This window comes from Hyaena hyaena, unplaced genomic scaffold (genome assembly GCF_003009895.1).
Source record: "Hyaena hyaena isolate Hyena2069 unplaced genomic scaffold, ASM300989v1 scaffold_15, whole genome shotgun sequence".
NCBI lineage: Eukaryota > Metazoa > Chordata > Mammalia > Carnivora > Hyaenidae > Hyaena > Hyaena hyaena.
This window is the reverse complement of record NW_024080647.1, coordinates 6,345,981-6,367,237: the sequence shown is the minus strand read 5'-3', so window position 1 is coordinate 6,367,237 and position 21,257 is coordinate 6,345,981. Positions and strand designations below refer to the sequence as shown.

The 21,257-nt window shown below is 46.7% G+C and overlaps 1 protein-coding gene across 2 annotated transcripts in view; it reads left to right on the top strand.

Annotated features, from left to right (window-relative positions):
* The window catches only part of TLN2 (talin 2), a 440,503-nt gene extending 422,710 nt beyond the window's left edge, over positions 1-17,793 (top strand). Inside the window, exons 55-59 of one of the 2 annotated variants that reach the window (XM_039218977.1) lie at positions 9,851-9,976; positions 12,080-12,142; positions 12,234-12,416; positions 15,271-15,396; positions 16,915-17,793. In XM_039218977.1, coding sequence (XP_039074908.1) covers positions 9,851-9,976; positions 12,080-12,142; positions 12,234-12,416; positions 15,271-15,396; positions 16,915-17,043 — 627 coding nt within the window. In that variant the 3' untranslated portion in view covers positions 17,044-17,793. Of the gene's footprint in view, positions 1-9,850; positions 9,977-12,079; positions 12,143-12,233; positions 12,462-15,270; positions 15,397-16,914 lie in introns of both variants that reach the window. The other variant, XM_039218971.1, reaches the window with a different exon arrangement.
* The last annotated feature ends 3,464 nt before the right edge of the window (positions 17,794-21,257 follow it).

Here is a 21,257-nt window from a genome sequence, read left to right as displayed (position 1 = left end):
GAAAACAAAACAAAAGACTCACATTGATTGAGTACCAAGCATGTGCGAAGCAGTCCTTTATAGGCGTTGACACATCTGGTCCTTGCAACGTGTCCACAAAGCAACGCCTATTACCATCCTTGCTCCATCCATGCAGAATCAGAGGCAACCTTGCCAGAGTAAGACGGCCTTGACCGCTGGAAGCAGTATATGTGCACTCTGGGTGACACAGTCTCTTCATACCAGTTCTCTGGGTTTAGCCAGTGTTAGAGGCTGGGGTGGCCCCACAGGGGAGGTTTTGGGCTTGCCTATATATACACCCTTTGAGCTGTTAGTGCCACTTCTGGGCACCTGTGCTAAAGAGGAAATCCAGAGAGAAGGAAAGCTGGGGCAGGGGCAGAGAGGGGAGAGGGGTGCTGTTCCTTGTAGCCTTGTTTATAGTAGAAAGAAGTTAGATGTGACCTGAGTGTCTCCTTGAGGAAAAAGTACACAGCTGTTGAGATTAATGGTCGCTGGTACTGTTCGGTGTGCAGAGCTTGCTCATGGCATAAATGTAAAGAAAGAAAAAAAAGCAAAACAAAAAACCAGGATGCAGAATTATGTGCTTATTATGATTATAACTCTAAACAGCACTTACATATGAAGGAGATGGATGGGGGATGTACAAGAATGACAGTGGAATTCAGGGAGTGCCTGGGTTTTAAAATTTTGTGAAACAGTGTTTTAAAAATAACGGCGCTTACAAAATAAGTGCGGGCTGCAGAGGTGGACCCGTGGGCACTCCTTGCATTGCCCTGGGGTCATCTACCTTTTGTATTAACAGTGTGGCTCTTTACAGAAAGCCAAGAATCCTTCGGTCAAGGTCAAATTGAACATAACTATTGATCTGAGTCTCTTCCTTGGGGAGGTCTACCTTAGGTTGCTCCCCTCTTCGTATTAGGAAGGGTGCTTGGTACTTCTTGAGTGCCTTACAATGATCTGAAGTCTTATTCTACCCATTAGCCAGAGGCTCCTGCCACATAGACTATATTATCTATAAAATTCTTTTAAAGAAACCTTCAACCCACACCAGGGTTTTTGTGCCTGTCTAGGAGTACCATCTGCTGTGTGGTGATAACTGCATGAAATCAGATCTCTTCCTTGCCTTTATAAAGAAATGTATTTCCCCCATTTTATCAGTCAGTAAAGCATCTGACTCTTGATTTCAGCCCAGGTCATGATCTCATGGTTCATGAGATCGAGCCCTGCATCAGGCTCTGCACTATCATTGGGGAGCCTGCTTGGGGTTCTCTCTCTCCCTGTCTCTCTTCCTCTCCCTGCATTCACACACACACTCTCTCTTTCAAAATAAGCTTTTGAAAGAAAAAATTCCCAGTCTGACACCGAAAGCAACCAGTCTTTTGTTGTTCACTGGTTCTGTCCATCCCCTTTCATATCTGAAACAAGTAATCCTCAAGATACTGTGACTAAGCATTCACTGTCACATTCCCATCCTTATAGCTACACACGAACACACAAACCTTCAGAATAGAGTGAATAATGCTTTCCTTTCGTAACTGGGGAGCATTTACACTGCTTTAAGGAACAGTATCGGGGATGGGCAATGTCTGATTTTTTTGTTGGTTTAAATTGTTTTGCTCACCACATTCTCAGATCACCTGTCTTCAAAGTAGAATGCTCCATGGTTTATTGAAGATGATTCCTGGTATATTCCCCCCTCGGGCCCTTAAAAAAATTCAGCACCTCTTTTTGCCTGGGATCTCCCAAACACAAATAACAAATTTGCACTGTCGAATCCACTGTTGGCTTGGGAAGATGGTATAAAGGCAAAAGGAGAGGGTCGGATGGCATTAAGGCTGGTGCATGTGCCGACGATGTTGCTAATGGCGTCGTTTCCACACTTACAGACAGACTGTGCTCCACAGGCAGGTAATGGACATGGTACAGGGGTGGCCACCCCCTGCAGCCGTAGCCTGCAGTACTCTGCCTATTCTCGAGCTCAGTCAAACCTGGATGCCTTTTCTGCAGGCCTCTGTGTGATATGTTTGATATATTAGGTTGTTATTTAATCCAACTATATATCAAACATATTCCTACAGTGTCTTGCCCTGTCTCCGGGGATTCCTAATGTAGTTTATAAGGCAACAAGAAAGCCTATGTTAAAATTACAAGCAGATTTAGAAGACGGGGTGCTCATTCCATTTCATAACGTTACATTCCATTTTCTCTCGTAGCGTTTAAGACCTGTATCAGTATCGCTAGATGCTTTTGTTTGTGGTAGAAAGAAGTCATGAGTATGGATGTTTTCATAAGAGCTTGAGATTTTATGTATAGCTTAGTTTTGTCAGTAATGAATCCTTAAAGGATATGCTCATTGGAAAAAATGGAAGATTCCAGTCCATGTTTGTGACATGGGATAAAAGCATTATAGCCCCCAGACACATATAGGTTTACATTTCATCCTAATCTTCAATTTAGAAATTAGTAGTTTTCATAATCCAATTTCTAGCAAATATTTATACACAGATCAACTCTGTAAATTTCCCTTCCACCCATAGTATCAAAACTTATAAACCAAATCAGCCATACCAACTATAGAGATGGTGAGTCACTGGGCTTTATAGAAACCTCGGTTAGGACTAAATACATCTAATAAAGATAATGTAATGTAGACTATACTCTGTCTGTTACATTTCCTGTAATAGGTTAACTGGTCAGTCGAGGTTGATAATATTTAGAATAAGCTGACAATCAGAAAGTAATTCCATGGACTAATTGGGTGCAACAGGAAGTTTGGGATTATGAAACATTTTTTCTGGTGCACAGCAACCGCCTTTGGTTGGCTTTGACCTCCTCATGGAAGAGCCTGCAAAGTTTGTGTGAGTTCATTCCGATCTATCTCAACAAAAGACTGAGCACTGCTTTCTGGAAAGAGAACTATTGTGCCAATAGCTCAGTCTTTTGAAGCAGAGAAGAAGTGTTCTTTTGAGAGCACATCTGAGTGTGTGTATAAGCAGTGCCCCACACAGGTGGTGAGCCAGTGGTTTGAATATGTCGGTCAGGAAAGCTTCCCCTGGTCATATCTATAAGCCATCTCCAAGTTGCTTGTAGTGAATGCATAGTGACAGCAGCAAAGTGATGACACAGGAGAGGGAAATATAGTGTTGGAGTCCCAGCTTCCCGAGTTATAAAGTGGAACCTGTCCCTGGGATCCTCCTCCGCTGAGAACAGATCCGGTTGGAGGGTCTGCAAAAACGCTGCCACCTTCACTCAGCTAGAGAACAGTGTTTGGGTTTTGAGTGCAATTAACGTTGATGGCCCCAAATGACAAATTGTCATGGAAAAGAGATGACAAGTTATTATGAATAAAGAAAAAACCCAGTTTAAAAGGGCCTTGGGGTGAAATCCCTTTGTTACAACTGATGGGATTTTCCTCTTTCTGTACGCTTGCTGTTGGCCAGCATGCTGTATTATTTAGCTGAGTAGATGGGAAAAGGCAACCAGAGGGTGGAGTAGGAGCAGATAGAACATTTTCTGGAAGGCTGAAGTGGGGAGCTTTGAGCTCATCTGCCACTAGTTGCTTCCCATCTGGGAGATGTAAAGAGTATGCAAATGTAAAGGATATGCAGAGCAAAGGTGTGGGGTCGGGGGGGCGGAGGGGGGATTCAACCAGCTCATGTGCCCAGGTGACTTCCGCCCATGTAGAACAGGAGGCCTTGTCAGACCCTTATCAGTTACATAGAGGATTCATATCAAAGGAGCTCACAAGGTGGCGAATGTATCTAATCAAGATATTTAAAAGCATTCCATGATCCTTTTTGTCCATGCTTCCTAAGTAAGCATTCACATGACTTTTTTTGAAAGCACAATAGTCTTTAAGAATTTTTCCATCAAACAGAAGTAGCAATTAAAAGATTATTTCAGTGATATTAGTGTTCATCAGAAAAAAGAAGAAGAAGAAGAAAACAATAGCTACCATGGGAAAACCACTCCTAGGATACTAATCTTGCAAGCTTGGACCTCTTCTAATTAATGGATGCTGCATGAACATGAGTTTCTTATCTGGGTAGAAAGAGTGGTCCTTCCCCAAGTTGGAGGCAAAACCATTTGGCACTTTTTTCTCTCCGTCATCCATGATGACTGTTGCCTGTTGGCCTAGAGCCTTCAGGGGAATGAGGCCAGCTGTCCAGGTTTGGGCTCTTGGCAGGTCTAGTTATTCTAAGAATCTTCCCATTTATAAATTCTTATTTATAGTAAGGGTGGTGGTCCTAAAGACAACCCACCCATGGGGCCTCTAAAAGAATAGCTGATTTGGCTCTTACACATTTGAGTCTTGGGGTACAGCCTACAGTCTCCCCCAAGGCACTTCTCAATTCAATACCGGAAGCAAACTGGTAGCGGCCAAACTATTCCACTCAGGCCTCCAATTGGCAAGAAAATGCTTCACTGGTGTGGTGTGTATTCTTGGTGTTGGCTTCCTCTTTTCCCTCAAGGATATTTAAGTTATATGCAAAATGTCCACACTTTGAAAAAAATATATCCAAAGTTTTTTTTTAAGTATCTGATGTGATATCAACTTGTAATAGCAAGCATTCTGCAGGACTTTGAGTAACACAGACCAAAGCACAGTTCCTAAATGGGAAAATGGCACCAGGAGTCATGATGTGGTTTGTACAGCTGGTTGTGAGAAAGGTGACCCTGTGTTTATCTGCTCTTAGCAAGCAAGTCCCTTAAAGGAGTTTTTCAGGGAGGGAGACAGAGACCCCAGGGCAGGGACCTTTGGACCATCTCCTGTGGATACCTCCCTCCGCACCTTCAGGCTCATTGGACGAAGGGACCGTAGGGCTGCAGGGATGTAATTCACAAAGAAAAGGGCAAGCAAAAGGACCACAGACCAAAACATTTTTTCTCTGGGCACTCTGTGCCCCAGGACCCATCAGGGAGAAGGTTGGCAAAGATGCAGCAGGAGGGAGGCAGAGCTTCTCCATTGAGGAGAGTGAGAAAAGAAGGAAGAGAAAAAGTCACCTTCTTAACTAAGAAAGGTTCGATTTGGAACTGTAACATGTCTAGGCTACAGGGCCAAGAGAGTTGAGGTTCCTCCTCCAGTAACGAACAGAAAGCTATTTGATCCCTGGAGAAAGGCAGCGAATTCTCCGTGGTCCAAAAGTGCAGGGCACTGACTAGCACCCACATTGCCCATCTCCTTTTCGGGGGTCGAGGGAGAAGCCCTAGCGGTGCCAGTCTCTATCATGTGTTACTTGACATTTCATTTATCTTTGGTTTATTTTTTTTAACATTTATTCATTTTTGAGAGAGCGTGCGTTCAAGTGGGGAAGGGGCAGAGAGAGAGGGAGACACAGAATCTGAAACAGGCTCCAGGCTCTGAGCTGTCAGCACAGAACCCGATGCAGGGCTCAAACTCACGGCCCGTGAGATCATGACCTGAGCCAAAGTTGGATGCTTGACCTACTGAGCCACCCAGGCGCCCCATTCATCTTTGGTTTATTATGGGTTTTATTTATGGTTTTTTGAGGCTGTCGTCGGAAATGGCAGTTAGACCCTTTTTCCCATATTATGAGTAGAAAATGGTTCAGAGAGGACAACAGACTAGCTTAGCCCCAAGTCCAAAAAAAAAAAAAAAAAAACAGTTTTTAAAACCACAAAAAACATAGGTAGTAAGAGAAGTAATCATGAAATTATGGGTTAGGAGTTGCTGAGCATTTGCTATGAGTCAGTTATGCTCTACATATATTTATAATGTATTTATAACAACCCTATCGGGTAGGAGGGAAGGCAGGTTCAGAAAATGAATTGCTCCAAAGATTATGTCCTCAGAATGCCTGAAAGGCCAAAAGGCAAAATAAAAACTGGGTGAATTCCTCCCCTCTCCCTTCCCCTTCTCCCCCTTCCTACGCCCATAGAACCTCAAGGTCCTGAGACATTAGACCGATCAGAACAAGACAGGAACCTCAAATGCTCTCCTGAGCACAGGAAGCAGGCATCAGGGGAGCCAGCCCAAAACGTGGCCTTTCCCCAGAGGGACTTCCCCACACCTCCAGCTTTTTAGAAGAGAAGCTCTACAGGAGATCACCAAACAGGAAAAATACCAACAAAAGAATGCTTGGACTCTTCCCTAAGCCACCAGAAAGCCAAGATGAGGATAGGTCCATCCTCTGCTAGAGCTTTGCGGACAGTCCAGGAAGGACAGACCCTGAGAGCTGGCGGTCAGCTGGCTGGTGCTTTTCTACAGCAAAGGGGACCAGGGAAAGGGCATACTACTGAGGATGAGAAGACAGATGCAGCAATCGTGTAAGCAGAGCAGATTCTCCGTTTGCGCATCTGGTACTCTTCCCCAGGGCTGCTTACTAAGAGCCTCTTTGCAAAATGCTGGAAATACCATTTACATCTGTACGTGCACAAGTAAGTGTCACAACAAACTACAAATGCAGGTCGAGGGGCGAAGACAGTATAAATCACAACCCATGGCCTTCAACGAGGCAGGAGCCAGCGTGTAGGTGTAGGTGTGTGTGTGTGTGTATGTGTGTGTGCGCGCGCGCCTTTCTCCCAGAGGAACCCAGGATGGACAGTTACTGATATAGATACTTAGTCCATGCATTTCTCCTTCCCCAAGCATGTAAATTGCCCTCTGGCTGAACTCTAGAACTTGGAAGACTTGTTTTGAATTGATACGTTCATCCCGCAAACATTCATCATGTAGTCTACACTGCCTGATTGTGTACTCGAGAGACCACATCCATTGAATAAAACACAGTCCATGTCTTGGAGGAGATGTCCGGCCGGTAGGCTTCAGTTAACCGGAGTCTGTGTCCCTCAGCCCAGACTAGCATTCCCCGTGGAGTAGCCCACCTCCACTAGAAATGAGACCTTTGAAACCCAGCCTGCATCCTGAACCAGATGGTCAGGTGACTCTGAGCAAGGGCGGCCGGTTTATTAGCTTGTTCAATGAAAGCATTTTTTTAAGTTCATGGTGCCCCGGGTCTCAGGGTTCTTCAGGTTCTCCTGGTAGCAGACGCGACGGTTCTCATTACCCTCCATCTCGCAGCCACAGTGGGATTTGTTCTGTTGACAAATCCTGCAATTTCGTTGTGATCCTTTTATGTAGGAAGAGCCTTAGAAGACCAAGCCACTCCTTTCCTCTCCTCTTCTGCATCACACCTGAGGGTGCGCCCTCCTCCTCTTGGGGCTCTCACTGCCCTTCCCCCAGATGCCATCCCAGGTGCTAGTGGGAGCCAAGCAGACGGCAGCACAGACGGAGGCACTTAGGTGTTTCCAGGTGTCCTTGGCTTGGGAAGAATCCCACCCTGTAGGCTAGAAGTTGTGTACGGCATGAGGAACCACCAGGCACGGATGTCTATGTCCAACAGGAGAGGAAAGGTGGGCATTTAGTCCTAGTGATGAGCCTGGCCTAGTGTCTAGACATTAGCCTCTGTTGTGATCACATTCAGCATTATTAAGCCTTTCTTGGGAAACTAGTACTTTATAGTCAAAGCAACTGTCTCCCAGACATGAGGCTTTCTGCCACGTTCATTTGAAAGCATAGAGGTGTTATAGAAAGAAAAACAAAGTCATCTGCAGGCATTATATCAGTTGTCATTGCAAGAAAAATCTGTGGGTGTCAAAAATATTTCCAAGCTGAATATCTATTTCAAATACATGTTCTACAAAAAAAAAAAAAAAAAAAAAAAAAACTTCAGGGCAGCGGGAGATGTGGTGGAGGCCTTTAAAATTGGTTGGAATAGGATGCTTCTATCAGATCTGACCATGGCTTAGAGTTAGCACTTCATTGTAAGAAAATTCCACTTCTGTGGATCCGAAAATTTGAGAAATCCGAAATCGGGTGAGAGTACTTCACACTGTGACATGGACTGCCCTTGGTGGCCACCTGACACCAGGTCTGGGACACATTCAGAAGCCACCATGGGCTTCTGTTTCCCCTGCCGCAGTGGAGGGGCCTCCCTTGGGGCTCAAAAATTGCATGATTTCCCTGGTGCCTTAATCTGTTACGTACTTGAATTCCTTTTGTAGAATGAATTTCCAAAAAGCTCTTAATTCAAGGCCACCGAAGAGAGATCTATTGATATCAGAGCCTAATGTAATTTCTTTGGGGCCTGTGTATGATAGTGCCTTTTATGTCACATGTCTTATGATGAGTTGTGTTTCTGTTTCAGTAAATAAATGTTACACTCCACCACCACTGTAAGCTCCCTTACTCCAAAATGAATCCACTGCAACTGAATCTACTCCTGTCCTGAATGCTCCTATCCTGAGCAAGACTTTGTCAGATAAGAAAGAATATATGGCTTCTGTCTAAGAACTTGAAATGCTTGTGTCATTCTCCGCATTCACTAGACGTGCACTGAAACGTTATTTTGATAACATGAGTTGTAAAACCAAAAATGAGCTTGGCATCTCTCATAGTTCAAGATGTGGTCATAAAGAATGGGATCTGGAAAAAATATCTATCTATGTATCCATCCTGTCTGATGTTCAGTTTGGGTCCGTTAGTGACCAACTTTGAGCCTCTGGCACGAAGTTAGTCCTCACTGATGCCCTAAGGAGTGGCCATGCTAGAAAGAACAGATCCGTATGGAGGGAGAGAGATTGAGGTCTAAATCTGGTTTAGAGTCTCCATCGCAGCCACATGACCTTGTCCCAACGTTCTACCTCCCCGAGTCTCCGCTTTCTCCCTGTGAATAGAAGAATGAATGTAACTACAGTATAAGATTTGTTTTCCTCTGTATCACTGAGAATTAAACAAGTACATGGAAATGCCTAACAACACTTGGCACATGGTAGGAACTCTTAAAGACATTTTGCTGTGCACCAGAGTGCAGATGTACTTAATGCCGCTGAATTATACACTTAAAATTGGTTCAAGGTGTGAATGTTATGTATATTTTAACCCAAAGAAAAGTATTGCTATACCTGACCCTCACTACAGTGCCTGAAAGGTACCAGCCACACCTTCAACTTTCTTTAACGAAAGGGGAACTTAATTATACTTAGGTGCGTAGAACCTTACTGGTGAGCAGACTGGGGAGGGCGTCTAGTGTGACCATCCCAAATTGTGAGGCTGCATCCCAGCCAGCCTGGGATCAAGGTCTTTATGCTTGCCCCCGTTACCAGAGCTCCTCTTCAACTTCTGGGACTGCTCTGGCCTGGTGCTGCTGAACTTAGAGCAAGGCCCTCCTAGCCTTAGAGCAGGACCCACCTGCACAGTGACGGCCACTGCTCTTCCCCAGGTGGAGCCGGGCCTCCTGAACAAGCTCCATCTCCATGTCCTGTCGCCTCCATTTCTTCCCCACCTCTGGCGAGCTGTGGCTAGTACGCAGCTCCCTCAGCTCAGTCCCAGAAAATGCAAATACGGTTTTGCTTTTGTTTTTACCCAAGGAAAATAAGGCTTTTCACATCTCCTAGTCTCCTCACCGTTCTTTCAACTCAGTTTTGAGCCTTGAGGTCTGGAAGACGGCGCCACCACCCACTCTTCGGATTTTGATTACCGATTATTTAAATTTTGGTTATTGATGCTAAGGGAACCAATTGAACGTAGTTTATTCACAGTGGATTTACATCCTTTTAAAGATTCTGGTCTGGAAAAATAGTCTTAGAATTTCCTGATTTGAAATGTGTGTAGAATGTCAGTGCTAGCAGCTTGTACCTTTTAGAATCAGGATAGAGGAGGCAGCAGATGGAGATTCGGGGCAGCTTAGGCCTACCTACCCTGAGCATTGTTTGTCAGCAAAAAGTCATAAAGGGATGAAGAGCCAGGTGACCGAGCAGTAAGTAGTTTGGCAAAAAAGCGCCCTTTGTGGATGTGGATGGCATGTGACGCCATTTTCTTTTGTTATAGCAAGCAGATGAGACCCTGGATTTTGAAGAACAGATTTTGGAAGCTGCTAAATCCATTGCTGCTGCCACGAGTGCCCTGGTCAAATCGGCCTCGGCAGCCCAGAGGGAGCTGGTGGCCCAAGGAAAGGTGGGTAAACCTCTCTGGCCACATGCTGGATCATTCACACGGTGAGAGCCTCTAAGGGACCAGGGAAAGATGCGAATGCTCATGGCCTGACCCAAGGAAACCAATGCTGTACCTCCTCTCCCTGAATTGCCCGTCTTTGCCCCATCTGACTAAAAACTCTGTTCGCTTAAACCTGACCTCCAGAAGAAAGGTTTTGGCTTCTGGGCAGCTCATCTGCTTCTTGTTAAGGAAAGCATCCCATTCCAGGCAGTGATCAGGGCCTGAACAAGGCATTTATAGTCCCCCTGTAGATTCAGCTATTTAAAGATGTAAGCTGTCATATTTTCCTAGTGGACGGCTAGAGGAGCACCGTAGTCAGGGACTTCGCGTAATACACTTTTCCAACTCTAATGGCTCAATCCATTTTGGAGGACAGTTGAGCTAACGCTGTCCACCTCTGCAGTGAGCGTTTTCCTGAGCCCATTGATCAAAAAGGCCAGTCTGGTTTTAAACCTGAGATTCCTTTGATCTGCTTCATCCCCAGTCACCCATTCCATTCCATCTGCATTAGCATGAAAGCATAATTCTGTTTCAGTGACTCAAACGATTAATAGTATATTAAGCTAATCCTGGATATATGAGGGTCTTCCAGTTTAAATTACTCCTGGTGTTATTCCCATACAACATGGAATGACTCCATCCAAATCACGTCTGGCAGAGAGCCTCTCCAGTATAGAAATCCTGTCGGCTTGTGGGTTTGGGGAATTTGGTCACCATCATTGTCAATTATTTCTGTTGGATAGTAAAAGGCTTTTGCTGTCAGTGTACAGATAGACGGATACAATGGCGCCTTGACCTGAGAAAACTTGTAATACAGACAGGAAGTTAAGTCCAACCAATGGCCATCTGTCTTCCTCCACGAAGTCTCTTGCGAGCTAAGCCTTGTCATAGTCCAGTCTACACACTTCACTCCTCTTTCTAAACCGCCATGTGTTCTGTTATTCGTTATTAACGTATGTGTTTCTCTCCAGCCAGCATATGGTCTGTCCTTTTGTGCTTTTCGCTTACACTCTGTAGATGTAGCAGGGTGTTGACCTCATTTAATCAAGCCCTTGTTGACCAATCAGTATGTAAAGACTAAAAGTGGACCAATTTTAAGATTTTAGGACTATCTTACCTGCAAAGTTCAGTCTCTTGATGAAGGACTGACTGTGTGCCAAATTGCTAGGTACTAAGAGAACCTAACTTATTCAAACATTTAGGAAGTTGGTAAAGGAGGCACCACTGGACTTGAGTAAATGCCAGGCTTTTAAACAGGACCTTGAGGTTTTATCTGATGTTCACCAAGCCCTGGTATGGTGCCTAATAGTTGCTGGCAGATCCCTAATTTCATATTCAGATTGAGGGTTGAGAGCTCCTCTCTGGCCTCTCCAGGCACCTCCCACCATTTTAAGGGTATTCCCTCCACAGCCATTCCCTCTACATCTGGACAGAAAATGTTTCACTTCTTGTTGTAATTTCCAAATAAAAGCAGAGATCATCTTAGTTCTGGCTTCCAGCTTCCTACTTCTCTCCCCATCCCTGACAAAATAGACTGTATTTCCTTAAGACCAAGGTCTGCACTCCATTGTAGTAAAGGAAAGGCACCATCTTTTTTTTTTTTTTTTTTCACCATCATCTACCAGAAAGTCACAGCATGGCCTGAGGGTCAGTGATCAGGAGAGGTGTAAGTTTCCCTTGGCCCTTGAAAGAAGAGGGCTCAGTGGCTCCCGTGTTTGAAATGGAGAAAGGTCAGCAGAGGAAATAAGCATGTAAGGACAGCCCCAATCCATCACTCCTGAGCACTTTTCCCAGAAACACAATACATAGCAACTAAATGGTGACCATTCTGAGCATTTCAGGTTAAGTCCTTGTGACGCACGTGGACCACAGCCAGGATGTGCTGGCACAGCGCCCGAGTGGCAAGACCCCGTGTGAGAAAGGGTGCTCCCTTCTTACACCGGTGGTGGTGCTGTGTGCCCGATGAGATGTTTTTCTCTCCGCTTCCAGAGCAGGGTAGAGTCTGAGGGGCTGCAGATGACCCTGTGCCCTCCGACTCTCACTACGGATTTCTGCACTCTCTAGGTGGGCTCCATCCCCGCCAATGCTGCGGATGACGGACAGTGGTCGCAGGGGCTGATTTCTGCCGTGAGTCACCTTCTCCTTCCTTCCCATTTGCTTTTTGGAGCCTCGGAGGGAGGTGTGAACCTTGGGTCACTTGTCTGTCGACTGTCCCCAGGCCCGGATGGTGGCAGCTGCAACCAGCAGTCTCTGCGAGGCGGCCAATGCCTCCGTTCAGGGACATGCCAGTGAGGAGAAGCTCATCTCGTCCGCCAAGCAGGTCGCCGCTTCCACGGCTCAGCTGCTCGTGGCCTGCAAGGTGAAGGCCGACCAGGATTCAGAGGCCATGAGGCGGCTACAGGTAATGGTCACTGATGCTGGTGGGAAAATACTCCTGTTGGAGCGGGTAAGTGTCGCCAAAGGGGACAGTCCCACTTCCTTGGCATGACGCACCAGGCCTTCCATCAGCCAACTCCGTCCCACTTTTCTCATTTTCTACCACGTACAGCCATGCATCCTACAGCTGCTGCCCCAGCAGACATTGTCCATGTGTGCCTTCCGGTCTCATGCCTTGGGGTCCTCTTTCACCCAGAATGCCTCGTCCCTCCCCACCGGCCCAACCTGGTGGTCTCCTGCTCGTTCTTCATGACTCATCTTGAGAGTCCCCTCTTCTAGGAAGCCTCCCCCCCTCACCTCCCGCCTCGCAGGCGGTCATTCCCTCCTCTATGTTGCCAGAGCCCCCGGCCAGACCACTCTTACGGGACCTGGCACCTGGCACCACCATATTTATTTTTATATCTGTCTTCGGCGAGGCTGTGAACTTCTTAGGGCCAGGCACCACATCTTTATCTTTGCATCTCTCACACCGCAGATGGTGCCTATTCAAGAGGGGGCCCTCATCCACTGTTTGCAAAAGAAAGCAGAGAAGGGACGGAGGCCTTTATATGAGACAGTGGCTAAGGTTTCCCAGAGCCCAAAAGACATGGTTATTATGAAAATTATAATCCAATCCCTCCCAGTGCATATACATTTTCCTGATTGTTTTAATTACAGAAGTGTTATAAGCACAATGAAGGAAATGCTCAAATGAAAAAAATCACATAGCCTCAACATCATCCCGTGTCAAATGTTATCATTTTGTCTTCCTTTTATTCCGTCTTTACAGAATAGTTGTGTCTGCTTGTTACCATAGCAAGAGACATTCTGCTTTTTTTCACTTAACATTTTATCGTACTTGTCTTTTTACCTGGAGACAAGGCTTCATAATCTCTCGATGCAAAGCTAACTGGTCCATTCTTCACGAGTCTCATTTTTAATGATTGCATGATACGACATCAACTGATTATGCCAGAATTTCCTTATACTTTGGATGCTTTGTTTCCAATTTCCTAGATTTTCCAGGTATTTAGAAGACAGACTGTTTATGTTGCTGAAAATAAAATGTTTATTTGTCATGAGTAAAATCACACATGGCAGAAATATTAGAACAATGTCACCAAAGCTCTGAGCTTTGATTTTATTTTGAAAGTCCTGATGTGCTTTGTGGATCCTCCCAACTCTCTCTTTCCCCCGCCTCCCCTTACCTTCATTTGACTCCTGGGATAAACCCACGGGGGAAATGGGGAGCTGCATGTTGATAACATGTGGTTTGGGGGTTTGGGGGACGCTTCTGGGGAAAACATCCTGAGTTAAGAGAGACCTGGGTTCAGGTCGTGCCTCTGCCATGTATGAAGTGTGTGATCTTAACACAGATGACTCAGAACTTTTCAGGCCTTAGTTTGCCTCAGCTATAAAATGTGGATAGAGATACCGCACTGGCTCTTATGAAGGTCAAGAGATGTGAATGTGCTTCTAAGCCTGAGGGACTTACACAGACGGAGCACAACATCACTCTGTCATCATTACTGATTTAAATGGATGCTGCAGTGTCCTTTCTAAGTCCCTTACAATGACGCAGAGGTTCTCTGGGGCTAGACTGATCTGTAGTCAAATCCCAGCTCTGTAACATACTAGCAGCAGGGGCTTAGATAAGTTACTCGACCCTAGTTTCTGCATCAGAAGAGTGCACTGATGACCTCTAACCTCATCAAGCTATTTTGAGAATAGGTTTGTTGTATATTAATTGGCTTCCCCTTCCTGTCTTGTGCAAGCCCTCATACTCCCCTTTGGGCACTTGAGATCACCAACCAGAGGAGCTAGTTCACTCTGAGAAAAACTCAACTTTCTGATGGCTAATCCCCACACTCAAGCCCTGGACTCAGAGGCGGCCTGGGCAAAGAATATGGGAGTCTTAATGAAGCTTTGACTACCCTTCGAAGAAAACTCCAAACCTTAAGGGCATAGAGGACAAGTCCTCAGGGCCATGATTCATGAGCATTAAGACTAGGCCAGTATGGGCTGCAGCCCTTACTAAAGATCTAGACTTCACATCAGAAAGCTTTTTTTTTTTTTACCTGTCTCTAGCAATTGCCCCATCCTTGAGCACTTGGCATAAAGCCCAGCTGTGACTTGAAAAATACGCCTGTAGAGGCCCTAGTTACCGTGGGGCTCCCAGCCTTCCCATGCAGGGTGGGTTGTGCCTTCCTAGCCCGTCATTTCCTCAAGCGTTCTGCGAGTGCCAACCCTGGGCACCCAGTGTGCCAGGTACTAGGGATGCTAAGAGAACAGTCACAGCTTCTGCCCCCAAGTGACTCACTGTCCAGGAAAGAGAGGCAACCCCAAGTGTGGAAATGGCCATAAAGAAGCGAGTGTGAAGCACACCAGGAGCACCATGGGTAGGTGTGGGTACAGCCAAGGCAGACAGAAAGAGGGCTATCTGAACCACGTCTTTGAGGCTGTCTAATGAGATGGGGCAATGGAGATAGTTTTCTAGGCCAAGGAGATGACCACTAGGCGTGCTTCTGTTAACACACATTTCATATTGCTGCAATCATTTGTTCACATAATTTGAATTCCCCCTCAAAAGTATGTGTTCCTTGGGAGCCAGGAACTGTATTTCATTTATCTGTGAACGAGCTAAGGTTAAGTAGGTGCCAGCATGGGTAGAATCATTGGACAGCTGGACAGACAGATGGATACTAGCTAAAGAGAAATTCTGTGTTATAATTGGATGATAATCCATTCATAATCCCATGAACTGTACTTTCATGTCTATTCTTGCTGAATCCAAATTGGCTGTTTCTAATGATATAATGTATGCTTTTCTCCCTCTCCAGGCAGCAGGAAATGCTGTGAAAAGAGCCTCAGATAATCTTGTTCGTGCAGCCCAGAAGGCAGCGTTTGGCAAAGCTGACGATGACGATGTTGTAGTGAAAACAAAGTTTGTAGGGGGCATTGCTCAGGTTTGTGATTAAATCCAGGCACTGTTTACTCCCGAGGTGGGCCTTTTGTTATAACAAAGACACAAGGTAACAATGACTTAAATAGGACGGAAGTGTATTTCTCCTTTGGGAAACAATTCTGGGTGTAAGCAATCTGTGGATAGTGTGCTGGTCCCTTTGTGTGTGGTCCCCAGGCTCTATCCACCTCACTGCTCCACCATCCCTGAGATGTTGCCTTGGCCACTGGGTCCAAGGTGGGTCGATAACCACCCTCACTTCCCAGCCATCAGGAAGGGAGAAAGAAGGGACCACATGACCCTGAAGCTATATCCCTTATTCCTGCTCACATACCATTGGTCAGCCTCTAGTCAAGTGACCAGCCAACCTGGCTGCAAGGGGTGCTGGGAAATGTAGTATTGTTTCCCGAGTAGCCCTGTGGCTAGCTATAATTCAGGGATTCTGTTCTAGAAAAAGGGAAGAAGAGAAATTGAAAGGCAGTGATATTATGATTCAAATAAATTGATGGATTTGGAGGTGCTACCCACTTCACATATCTGGCCCTACAAATATGTAACCCCTTCCCTTCCTACAACTTTTATAAGAGCAACTGGGCTTCACACTTCTGCAGAATTGCATTCTTGTGCATGGTAGTGAGGAGCAAACTTCAGGAAATCAGGCCTGCAGTTTAGGGTATGTGCCAATATAAATCCATTATACGTTATCTGATTTCTTATCAATGCCAGGAAGTTACTCATCCCCGTGCCTTCCTTAGCTCTTGCCAGACCACTCGCAGTAGACATACAGTAGGTGCATTTTTACCGGAATCGATTTCTTGATACACCAGATCCATGAGAAGTTCCATGAGGAAAGGTCACTGATCAAATAAATGTGGGAAATACTGCCCTCTATAGCTCCACCTCGGACTGTCACAGTGATGGGTAGCCTACTAAAGACTCTGAAAGGGCCCACAGGAAAGTACGCTATTTGGCTTTCTTGAACACGAACTTAACTTTTTCACCTGTTTTCTGCTCACTGATACTCCTCAGATCATATCTTAGAAGCATGAAACAAACACATGAAAGCTGTCAGTGGGTTAAGGACTCCAGCTTTAGCTTTAGCTTCAACAACACTTGACCAAGCCGTGCTCCACCAGCTGGGTGTCGAGGGAAGTAGACTCACATCTCTCCTTTTCCAGTTCCTCATTGGGAAAATGGGACATTCAATAGGGACTACTTCGCTGTGTTGCCATGAAGACAAAGGCACACTCCACATAAAGTGCTTACACAGCACCTGGTGCATAGTAGGGAAGTGGTAGATGTTTGCTATTAAATCTTTGGCCAGAAGCCACTTAATTGGGTCACCTGGGTCTCAAAACCCAAACTCTGCTCCAGGGGCTGGTCTCCAGAGCTAAGATACTTAGTACCAGTATACTGCTGTGTATAGCAGAGGCTGTGGGAGCTTCTGAGACAAACAGCGGAGTTTGGGAGGGTGGTTTCCTGGTGAGTTCTAGATCCATCCAGCTTGTCATTTTCCTTCTAGATCATTGCCGCCCAGGAAGAAATGTTGAAAAAAGAACGAGAACTGGAAGAAGCGAGGAAAAAACTGGCCCAGATTCGCCAACAGCAGTATAAATTCCTACCCACTGAGCTGCGGGAAGATGAAGGCTAAGGCCAGAGCCAAGATGGTGTGCCCCAAGGGACAGCTTTGCAACAAGTAGTGTTCCTGAGAAGCTGGGCACTTACCTGGAAACTGCGTGCCCCCCACCCCCACCCCCTGGGGCCAGCGCAGGGCCCTGAGTGCTCATTCTCACGTCTCTGTCCTGTCGGGCACCAGCTGCATGATCGTGATGTCACACGGTACAGTGTCCCACCCACAGCTCCTTCGCCACCTCCCCTCATGCCTCACCGTATCTCAGGAGAGAGGGGCGCACGTTTCATGAACTGTTACCAAAAAAAGAGAAGTCAGTATTATGTCTTTCTCAGACACTTTTGCTTTCGTTGGTCCTTCTCTAGGCCCGCTCCTGGGCCTTCTGTGAAATCTTAAGAGGAAAAAAAAATGGCTTGGGGAAATCATTGATGTCCGAGAGATTATTCTCCCTCTCAGGAGAAGATGGAGGTTGGAGTTGGACACGGTTAATAAAAGCTAGAAACGTAAACCAGTGTGGACTCCAGGAGGGCCACTCCCGTCCTGCTGTATCTCAAGCACTGGCTCACTCAGAGGGTGGAGAATTCCTGCTCCCATTTGCACGCTTTCTTGCCTCAGTGTGTAAGCTCCTTGTACAATCTAGACCCATCTTGTATTCTGTGGCCCAAAAATCTGAACGATTATTTTTTTTTCCTCCATAACCCAAAGGCAGAAGTATGGGGGGCCGTCAGGGCTCGATGAGCAGCGGCTGGAATAAAATGTGTGGGCTCCTTACTCTGCAGAGGCTTCTTCAGTTCATACAAGTCCCATGTCCTCCAATGACAGCCTGACAACTCCCCCCTCATAAGCATCCAGGGTGGGGATTCAGCTAGAAGAAAGCACTTCCTTCGTGACTGCCAGGGCCTACCTGGGCTCCTCTGCCCTCAAAATGGTTGGATTTCAGAGCTGTGAGGCATCTGTTTCAAAATCTGTCCCCTGTCCTCCATTCCAAGATGGAAATGTATTCCGTATCTTAATATTCTTACAACCTAGATGGATCCTAAAATCAGTATGAACCTTTAACAAGATAGTCTTGCTCACTCTCGCATCTTTCAGGGGAAGAAATATAGTACCTCCGGAGTCCCATCTTCCTGATGCCCCGTCTCCAGAATTTCAGTTTCATGGTATTTTCCCTTCTTTTTTTGCTCTCCTTTCAGAGCCCTTTCTTTAAAAGGGCATTTTAAGGCCTTGAATTTACCTTTAATCTGAGTCTTTAATCAGAACAGTACATGAAGGACACATGACTTGTGGAATAGATCCGAACGCCAGGTAGCAAGTGTCCGTGAAAGCATTCATGAGGGGAAGACGATGGTCATGGAGGTCCATGGGTTTCAAAGCTGGTAACTGTTGAAGGCGGCCATCCTCCCCTTCTCTGTAGTGATGTGGTGTCACGTCTCTTACTTCATCCACAGGATGGCTTCAGTCTCCCACCCCGCGTAAACGTTGATACTTGAGTCCTCAGAAGGCATCACTTGTAGACCCTGCCCCACCTGGTCCTGCTTTAATAATAGACTATGTAGCCTGTGTCATAATTTTAAAAGTTAATTAAACTTAAGACCGTTGCCCATATTTATTAGACACTTGTAAGTGCTACACATAGAATTCTTTTCCAGACAAGTGGAAAGTTAGAGGAAATACAGTGCAAATAAAAAGCAGAGAGAGTGTAGGGCACTTTGGGGGGGGGGGGCACCAACTCTGAAGAGGAGGAAGCAACAGAGCCCCGGGCTCTCAGGGAGGAGCTCACACACTCCTGGCTCTCCCTGAGTGTCGCTGGTACAGCTCTTCACCCCTGCCCTGCGCTGCTTGCCCTCAGACCTCAGGATGAAAACTGAGGGCCCGCTGGACTTGGCAGGGGCGGGGTCTCCCCAAGAGACATTCCACGGATTGGCACAGGGTGCTTTCTGAGACTCTTAATCAGACCCGAAGGCTCAGAGTCCAGGTGTGTTAATGGCCTTGTGTCACCGGACCCACGGAGCCCCTCCATGGCTCCATGTTTTCTTCCCAGCTGTCTGGCTCCTTTTGCTCCTCTATCCCACCTGTCCCCTGTCACATCCTGGCATTCCAGGAGTGAGACTGGGGCAGACAGGGAGTTCTCTGTCCCTGCCTCAGAGGCATTGAAAACCTCTATTGCATTTGATATAGAAAACCCTACGGAGACAGGCCAGTGGAAAGGCCAGTCCTTTACAACTTGAGAGAACAGGCATGGAACCAAGCTTATTCGTGTGGGACCTATAGAAACACACTCGTCTCGAGTGCTCTGCTGCTCGGAGCTTTGGGGAAGGTGCTTCCCAGTTACCATTATTGCCTGGCGTGGTGCTGGTTTTTCATCTGTCCCTCCCTCATCCACGCTGCAGATGTGTGTGTGAGTGGCCGCGTGGCTGCCTTCCTCTCCTCTCATTCCATAAAATGGTTGAAAGACTGTGCTTTGGGAGTAATTTAATAGACTCTACAGCATATGACCCCAAATGGCATGGAGGGGACTTCTGGTTCTTCTTCAAAAGGAGATAAGGCAGATATGACTTGTGTGGTGGTGAGTCTTAACTGAGGAGCATCTAACCAGAAGATGGTTTCAGGGTAAAAATGGTCCCAGGCCTGGAGCACAGAAATGCCTCTCTCCCCATGAAGGGAAAGCAGGTGTATGCCCCATGAGGGGAGCTAGCCCTTGGATTCGAAGCCTTCAACTGATCTTTGTGCCCAGAAATTTCTATCTCAGAAAGTCAAGAAAGGAACCTGAACTGGACTTAAGAACCGTGCATTGATTTGGGAGTTCGGATTTTGTTTGGTTCTGCCTTTCAAAAGTCTAGGAGTGTAAGGATGCTTAAAGGCATGGTCAGTTAAGCAACCGGCCCTTGTTTAAACTCTGGTGGTGTGAGCAGAACCTTGAGTCCTGGGCAGCTGTGCAGTCCTGTGTCATGGGACCCCTTCCCCCCCCCCCCAAGGAGTCACGTGGCCTTGAGGAATGAGCCACCTGAACCATGGCAAATGCTTTGATCACAGATACCCTTAGGGCTTCTCAGAGGTTTTCCCTATGTGCTTTCTGGGTGTTTCATCAGTCCGTGCGTTTCTAGTAACCAAAGCCTATTCTGAATTTATCAGTGTTTTAGTACCAAAATTCACCACTACCCCCCCAAGACAGTGAACCCCACCGCCAAAGTAATCCCAAAGCCAAAACCTAGACGGGAACCAGGCTGCAGGACAGTAGTGGTAAGCAAGCTGTGGTCTCCACTCCCGGGGGACTTGAGGGCCCCCCCCCCCTCACTGGTAGGCCGCCGCCGCCGCCGCCTCCTCCTCCTCCTCCTCCTCCTCCTCCTCCTCCGTGAGCCCCCACATCTCACTCAGCTCTGATGTTCTGGGCCCTGGCAGGACCTCAGGGGGTTCTGGCTTTGAGATCCCAGCACACACTATGAGCATGTTCAGTCCTCAGACTCATGGAGGAAGTGTCCCTGCTGCTGACCAAGGGAGTAGCCACCTCTGAGACCCTTAGGGGAACCCAAGGAGTGGGGGCAAACGTTCACTTCAAGCTAAGAGGCAATGGCATTCAGAAACCCAAAGATCCTAACAGCTGTGCTAAGAGCTCAGGTTTCGACTCCCCGACGTCTCTTCCAGGTGCTGGCCTCAGCAGGTGGCCTCAGGGGGAAGGTGTCTCCCCCACAGGGTTCCCAGGTCCCGCCTTTAAAAATCCCTGAGACAACGACTCCATCTTTCTGTGTGACTGCTTGGTATGTTTATGGTCATTAGGAACAGACATGTGACAGAGCTTCTGATGACTCACTTAAAAAACAACGTAATGAAGGGACATTTCTTTTCTGTAAAAGAGGTTGGGATTTGGCCTTTCTCTGAGCCCTACGCTCAGCCTTCCCGTAAGCAGCCACCATGTCGCAGCCACCCCTCAGCGTCGGCCTCTCCAGTTCCGCGATGCATGAGGCTGGGTCTCCCCTTGCTGCCTCCTCACCTGGCTGCACAGTTCAGGAGCAAACAGGAGAGTCCAGCTCTGCCCCGTGTCGTAATGTCTTTATTGATCTGGTCGCATAAATTATTTTTTTTAATTCACCAGAAATAAACTTTTAAAGGAATGAACCTGTGTGAAAGTCTCCTGGGAATGGAAGGAAGGTGGGGGGGAGAGAGGGGGGTCTGTGTCTTTTTTTATGGGGGAGAAACTCCACTTCGAGTGCAATCCCGTAGTTACCAGGTGTGTGTGT